General features: G+C 56.1%; 1 protein-coding gene across 1 annotated transcript; it reads right to left on the bottom strand.

The window, feature by feature from the left end:
- Nucleotides 1-211: 211 nt before the first annotated feature.
- Nucleotides 212-2,143, bottom strand: KBTBD11 (kelch repeat and BTB domain containing 11). The gene has a single exon (XM_007470029.1). It carries the CDS (start codon nucleotides 2,141-2,143, stop codon nucleotides 212-214), a length of 1,932 nt encoding a protein of 643 aa, XP_007470091.1.
- Nucleotides 2,144-8,046: the final 5,903 nt, after the last annotated feature.

Genomic DNA, 8,046 nt, shown 5'->3' on the forward strand with positions numbered 1-8,046 from the left:
AGGTTTTCAAGGCCCCGCGACAAGCTTCTACCTTCTAAGCCTTTAAATGATCCCGTGGGCTGGGCGGGGCCCACCGCGGCCCACCCCCGACTCTCTCCCTCCCCGCCTCCACTCCCCTCGCCCCTTCCAGTTTCCCAGTTGGGACCTCGGCCCACGGGGCGTCCCCTGGCCCAGGGCTGCCGAGGGACACGCCCGGGTGACCCGGCCCACCCTACGCGGCGCCCTCCTCGCCTCGGTCTGGCTTCTCCTCCGGCAGGTTGAGCACGAACGGGAAGAACAGGCCCCGGGCGTCCGCGGGGGCTCGGAGCGACTGGAGCTCGAAGCTGCCTTCGGGGCCCGCGTCGCCGGCGCCGGGCTCGCCGTCCGGGGGCGGCACGAAGCGCCAGGTGCCCGCGCGGCTCACGCAGTAGATGGTGCCATCCAGCGCGGCGCAGCGGAAGGGCTGTAGGCCCGACGGCGCGGCCGGGGCCCGCAGGTGCGAGGCGCAGCGGCTCCACTGCTTGGCCAGGCAGTGGTAGCGGAACACGCTGACCCCCGCCGCAGGCCCGGCCCCCGGCGCATCGCCGCGGCCCCCGCACAGGTCGAAGCGGTAGATGAAGCCGTCCAGAGCCACCATGTCGGCCGAGCGCTCGCGGCTGCTGCTGCACGGACACTCCTGCCACTCGTCGCGTCGCGGGTCGTACTTGAGCAGGCGGTAGAACAGCGAACCCCCGGACACGTAGATCTCGCCGTTGCAGGTGGTGGCCTCGTGCGCCACGGCGAAGGCGCCCCGGGGCAGCGGGGCCACGGCGGCCCAGCGGTCAGCGCGCGGGTCGTAGCGCTCCACGCTGAGCAGGCACTCGCCGCCCACGGCGTACAGGTGGCCGTCCAGGGCCAGCAGCTGCAGCTGCGAGCGCGCCTGGCGCAGCGGCCGCACGGTGCTCCAGCGGTCGGTGGCCGGGTTGTAGCAGAAGACCCGGTCCGAGGGCCGCGCGCGGCCGTCGGGGCCCGCGGGCCCCACGCCGCCGGCCACGAAGAGGTAGTTGTAGAGCACGCACAGGCCGCAGCCCCGAGCCGGCGCGCCCTCGGGTAGCCGCGTCAGCTCGCGCCACTCGCCGGCCGCCTCGTGGAAGCAGTAGACAGCGGCGTCGCCTCGGCCCTCCGCGTCCCCCGACGGGCTCTGCGGCCGGCTGCCCGCGCGCTCCCCGGCCGGGCCGAGCGCGGCGGCCAGAAGACGGGCGCGGCCTGCGCGCAGGCGGCGGCGCAGCAGCAGGTCGCGCTCGGCGCCCGACAGGCGACCGAAGACGGCGGGCTCGCGCAGCACCTCTAGGTAGTGGTCGCTCATGAAGCGGTAGGCGGCCTCGCGCAGCTCGGCCAGCCGCTGCCGCTTGGCCGCGCTCAGCACCTCGAAGCAGTTGGCCAAGCTCAGCTGCGGCGCCACGGCGTCGGTGGCGCGCTGCGCGGCGCAGGGCAGCTGTAGGCGGCGCGCGCCGGCCACCACGTCGGCCACGTTGTCGGGCCGCACGCCCGCCATGCGCCCGCTGTACGCGTAGGCCAGCAGCAGCCGCAGCGCCGCCCAGCCCACGCCCTGCACCCGCAGCACGTCCCGCGACGCGCGCGCGCGGAAGTAGTCGCTGCGCGCCGCCAGCACCGCCTTGTGAGCCCGCAGCCGGCGGCCCGACACCTCGATGAGCAGGTCGGGCTCCCCGTGCTCCGGCCCGACGCCGGGGGGCACGGGCGCGGGGTCCCCGGGCTCTTCCGGGGACGTGGGCTCCTCGGCCGGCGGGCACTCCCCGGGGGACACGGGATCTTCCGGGGACGCGGACTCTTCTGGGGACGTGCGCTCCTCGGGGGACACGGGATCCTCAGGGGACGCGCGCCCTTCCGGGGACGCGGCGCCCGCGCTGCCGACTTCCCACTGCCTCTGCACCACCCGCCGGCCGCGGCGACAAGAGGGCGGGGAATCGTCCCCGGAGCTGAAGCACAGGGACGCGCTGAGACTGCAGGGTGTCTGCGCCGGGGACGCAGCGCCCCCCCCCCCCGCCGCGTCCGGCGGCTGCAGGCCGCCCTCTCCCGGAGCCTCGGGAGCGCCGCCCCGGCCCCCGGCCTGGCCGCACGCTCCGTCCCCCGGGTAGAGGACGCAGGGGGCCACCGGGCTCTCCATGCGAGCGCTCGCTCCGGCTGCCGTCCCCGCTCAGCAGCCCGGCATGACTTCGCCCGGACTCGGGCTGCCCAAGGTCGATGGCTCCTCCGGGGCTCCTGGCTTCACACGCTTCTGCTGGCGCGCGATCAGATTTCACTTGTGTCCACACTGGTTTTCAATCGCACGCAGCTCCCCTCGCGCCCGCCCGCTCTCCTCTCCGGCGAAAGGGGTGTGTCGACTGGAGCGCGCTCCCGGCTGAACTTGTGAACCTGGCAAGGTTCCCGCCCGGCGGCCGTCTGCAGGGGTCTTTGTGGCTCGGTCTCCGCGCCGCGTGGTGATGATCAGTCCACGGACAGGACCGCCCTGCAGCCTCAGCCGCGGCTCTGTCTGTAGCTCCTGCTCTGCGAAACTGAGCTGTCAGGTGCTCCTAAGGAACTGGGCCTGCCCTTTCTTCCTGAGTCAGTGTTTATCCCTCCACATTCCATCACATCTCTGTCTCTGAGGACCAACGAATCAGAGACGGGCTGCAGTCCACACTTCAGAACACTGACTTTACTGCTGTTTTACAGGGAGCCGCCCCAGGGAGCTTACTTTTTGTGCGTGACTCCCATGTGCGATTAAGGTTTATGGATGGTCAGCCGGACAATATCTGTGTGTGTCCTGGCATCGGCAGCGCTCCTGATGGGCCTGCCTCGACAATGTTCACCTGGAAGCAGAGAGGGCATGATTCAGTCGCCAGGTGGGTATTAGGAAGACACAGTTACTGCACACACTAGACCGGCTTTCCTCCTTCATCCATCAGGAGCCTTCCTCTGCGACTTCCTTTGTTGGAATATCAGGTGTTTCCATGTCATGTCACCACGCTCTTTGTGTTCCTGTTTATAGGAGAAAGAGACAGAATGTTGGAATTTGCATTTTTCCATAGGGCTATCTTGTGTCAGTGGCACCTACCCCATTTCCCGCCACAATTTTCAGGTTATAGGATTCAGATAGGGTGGGAATGGGGATTGTGACTTTTCAGTGCTGGAAAGTTTGGTGAATAAAACATATGGGATTATTTAGATATTAAAAACTGTTCCTCCCCTGATTTTTGAGGCCTATAAAGAAGAGCCCAATTCAGCCATGAGACTTAAATACATTGGGTTGAACCATACGAAATTGCTGGGTTTTGTGTGTCAATACAATGGCAGTCAAATATCAGCCACTTCCTCATTTCGACCTAGTGAGATGTATATGTACAATTGAGAACTTGTAGTGAGAAAGCACAGCCAGCCTATGAAACCTCAGTTTTATTGTGTGACAGTTTTCCTGAAATCTTTTCCGGCCAACTAACTCAAATTCATTTACAATAAATATTTGGAGAAAGGTGCTGAGGACTCTTCTCTGGAGTTGGCCTCAGAGGCTCCAACTCTGCAATCTGTCTGAACGGCTCATGCCTGGCTTTGTAGCTCTGAAAAACCTCAGAGAAGCAACTCTCCAAATAGCACATGTGCAGCAAAAGAAAAGCCAAGGCAAAACCAAACCAAACCAAAACAAAAAACAAAATCCACGGAACTACTTGGAAGGCAGATGTGAGCACCTGCAGATGAATTATTAAAAAATAATAAATTATCTTTCCTAATTGGCAAAACCTTCACTGAGACTCCCCAGCCTAGAAGGGGGGGGGGGGGGCTTAGCACAAGGGGAGGGGCAAACTGTGCTCTGGTTTTCCTAAGAGGCTGCGGACAAGAGAAACCGACCAAATACATACAGCTCAGATGCGTCATCATTATAGGGTATGTTCACCTCTCAAATGGGATAAAGTGATACTTAACCACCTACCCTCAACCTCTTCTGATTTTCTGCTAATTGTACTTAATACTGTTGCCTGATCCCTATAAATGCTCAGGGTTGAGAGAATGGGTGTGTATAAAAATATATGCTTGCCTGCTCTTTTTGCTACTGTGTTACGAAAAAGACTTTCCCATTATTCTCAGAAATACAAGTGTCTTAGAGGTGGAGATTCAAGACATTCAATTGTCTCTCCCTTCCTCCCCGCCTCTCTCTCTTCCCCTCCCGCTCTCTTTCTCTCTTTGTTTTACAGAAATCTTTAACAGTAACCTTTGGGGCATATTCACCGGGTGCAGGGCACTGTCTAGGACATGTGGAAAGGCAGCATGGAGACAGTCGGGACGAGCTTTAACTCTGACCACGGGCATGTGGGTCACGGAGGTGCCACGTGTTTACTCAGCTGTGCCCCAGCCCGTGACGCTGCTGGGGAGGTCCTGCGTCCACTGAGATGGAAACTCTGTCCCACAGCGACCGGAATGTGATGACAAACTGGAAACCTGCACAGATCTTATAAGCAAAGCTTCTGGCCTCTTCCCAAAGGCCAGAGGTGCTTTCTTAGTCAGCTGAGTCATTCAAGGGAAAGTCAGATAAAAAGTAAGACATATACATATCTTTCCCAAATATACATATAAATGTCAATGTCTGAAATAAAATCAGAGAACTTGTTCTCTTATTTGCTTCATTCTTTTCACACTTTCTCTGTATGATACAGAAGACCTTGGACCTCAGAAAACTAACTAGTTTTTTTTTTTTTTTTTTTTTTTTTTGGCCCCCACAGCGACCGGAATGTGATGACAAACTGGAAACCTGCACAGATCTTATAAGCAAAGCTTCTGGCCTCTTCCCAAAGGCCAGAGGTGCTTTCTTAGTCAGCTGAGTCATTCAAGGGAAAGTCAGATAAAAAGTAAGACATATACATATCTTTCCCAAATATACATATAAATGTCAATGTCTGAAATAAAATCAGAGAACTTGTTCTCTTATTTGCTTCATTCTTTTCACACTTTCTCTGTATGATACAGAAGACCTTGGACCTCAGAAAACTAACTAGTTTTTTTTTTTTTTTTTCTTTTCTTGGCCAGGAGAAGGGTTTCAGCACTTCCTGGTTCTTTCTCTGGCTTGACTCTCATCGGGACGTGCAGAAGCCCAACCTCTGAGAGTTCTCTTTGTGGAAGTTATCACAGACTCAAAAGAAAGGCAGGGAATAGGACACACTGAAAAGCCTAAGTTTGCAATTCTTATGTTTTCAAAGCTCTACAGAATCCGTTTAAAGCCTGAAAGAATCAGGCTAAGTAGACATTTTGTCGTAGCTACAAGAAGCAAGAGCTGCATGTCCACAATGACACAAATATGACCCAGGTGGTCAGTGGTCCAAGCAGGCACGTCCTTGCCAGCTCCCTGTGCGCCCCTGGCATGGATCACAGACCAGGCTGGCAGAGCCGGGGGTGGCCCAAGACCTGGGCACAGCCATGTAGTCCCATCCAAAGTGTGACAGCTGCTCACCCACTCAGCTGGCTCTCTGCCCCGTGACCAGGTCGGGAGTCCCTGTTCACCCACCCAGCCAAGGTGATGCCGAACACCTGAGTGTTGTCAGGTGAGACAGAAGACCGTCTGTCACTGTGACGCAGGCGGCAGTGATGCTGGATCCCAAGAGCTGGGAGGCCACCCAGCTGGTCCACTTTCAGAAGGAAGCTTCTGCAGCATGACAGGTCCTGGCCCACGCCCGCCTGGCAGGGTAGAGGGTCAGCTTCCACAGGAGAAATGAGGAAATTAAGCAGAGGGGCCACTTCCTTTTTCAAATGATGTTAAAGAAAGTCAGCATTCAGAGCTATATCTTTTTTCCCCAGCATGGCCCATTACTGTGATTTGGCCTTAAAATGCATGGGAAGAAGCCAGCCCATTTTGTGTATATCAGTCCTCCGAGCACCGCAAGTCTGCCAAGACACTTAGGGGCAGATTCTTTGGATTGGAAGTCCGGGATTTGCAAGGGGACGTCCCCCCATGTTGCAGTTGGCTTCAGCATCAGAGTCCCCCCTAAGGGGCTCCTGGAGGAGTCTGTGCCAGCACCGACCCTGCTAACGGCAAAATAACTGCAACTCCCCGCCCAACTGAGGCATCGGGAAGGATTTCTTCCCTGAGCACTGCTTCTGGGGTCTGTTACAGTCAGATGAACGGCAGCATCTTCGCCCCATGTAGCGGCAGGAGGGGATCTGTCGGTGGAGGTGTGGGGTGTAGTAACAGGCTCCTTCCTGACTGTAGTGAGAAAATGTTTTAATAGGAACAAGCCTGCTTTAAATATAACTTAGGTAGCATTTCCCCCTGAAGGCTATACATTTCTTTTCCACATTGTAAATACCTAAACAGAATTTTTTAGTCTCTCTATGAATTTCTGCACTCTCAATTTGAATTTTTTAAATAAATTTATTTATTTTTATTTGTTTATTTTTGGCTGCACTGGGTCTCCGTTGCTGTGCACGGGCTTTATCTAGTTGCAGCGAGCGGGGGACTACTCTTCATTGTGGTGCGCGGGCTTCTCATTGCGGTGGCTTCTCTTGTTGCGGAGCACGGGCTCTAGGCACGCGGGCTTCAGTAGTTGTGGCACGTGGGCTCAGTACTTGTGGCGCACAGGCTTAGTTGCTCCGCGGCATGTGGGATCTTCCTGGACCAGGGCTTGAACCCGTGTCCCCTGCACTGGCAGGCGGATTCTTAACCACTGCGCCACCAGGGAAGCCCAATATGAATTTCTTAAAGAAGATTGTCTATGATTTCCCAAATGTGGACATTATTTTTGTGCTTAAGGTGGATATCAGGTTATTTTAAATTAAATATGCTCCATTAGAATAATATAGGTTGCTAAAGAGACTCTCTGTTTCAAATAATTAGTCAGGTGTTTTTAATATTCATGAACAGACTTAGGAAGTTTATCTAAATGTCTGCAGCACCTATTGTTGTAGCCGATTCCTCCTCGGTGTTCTCCAAGTCACGCCCGACAAGTATCTCATCTGTGTGTCCAGCTACACGCCTGTGACAGCAGAGTCCCGGAACCACCACCTGTGCCCTGCCCGCCGCCTGCTTCCCACACACCAGCACGACCCTGTTCACATAGCGAACAGCCAATAACTCCTGGGGTTAATTCACAAAGAAAACCACAAACAGAAGAAACATCATCGAGTCTTAGAAACTTGCAGGGAATGTCAGGATATCTGTTTGATCATAGAACGTGTTGATTCCCTTCAGCTGTTCCTACAAATATTGCTGGTTCCTTCTTCCTTGGGCCCAATTAAAATGAGGTGGCGGTTCTGGGTGCGCAGGGATGCAGGTGGGTGGGAGTGGATGCCTCAGTGGGGGTGGGGAGGGCATCCTCTCTGCACTCGTCACAGTCCGTGGTCTGGCCCTAGCAAGGCCATCATAGTGGCGTGCCTGGAACACGGAGTCCAACGCTGCCACAAGGAAGCATCATTCACAAAATAGATTTTCATTCCTCAGTCATCCTGGGAGCTTGGCCGTCTGGCTGCTAAAAGCCGGGTGCCACGTGGTCTTGGGAGACGCGGAGGGCCCAGGGCCCAGGTCCCTGTGTGCAAGGCTCTGTACACGCTTCAGCCGAGGAGACACCCATCACCTGGATGAGAGGACCCCCAAGCCGGGTGTAGGCCGTATGTTCCGTGACGTTTGGGGATGGGCGGGGCTGGTGAGCAGCCTGGTGTGTTGAATAATTAAGAGGGGAAGTGACGTCCTTCAGCAGGTCTGGTGACGTTAATCAGAGTCTATTCTGCCAGATTACAACCTATCATTTTTAATCTGCTCTTCATGAAGGACATTTCTAAGACTCAACGGGCTGTAACATAACCTGAATGCACGAGTAATCATGAAACAGCTCACACCTATTTTGTCTATTTTACAGGCACTGCTGTCACGTGTGTTACATCACAGGGACATACGCGACCCTCGCAAGCCACCCTTCTGTGGGATCGTAGTTTTTAGCCCCATTTCACCAAAGAGGAAATGAGATGTGAACCGATGTCACCATACAATTAATCAGCCCCACACTTAGTAGGTGGCAGAGCCACACGGGGACCCACTGTCCGGCCTCAGCG

The sequence above is a fragment of the Lipotes vexillifer genome, unplaced genomic scaffold (genome assembly GCF_000442215.2).
Source record: "Lipotes vexillifer unplaced genomic scaffold, Lipotes_vexillifer_v1.1 scaffold1980, whole genome shotgun sequence".
In the NCBI taxonomy this organism is placed as follows: Eukaryota; Metazoa; Chordata; class Mammalia; order Artiodactyla; family Lipotidae; genus Lipotes; species Lipotes vexillifer.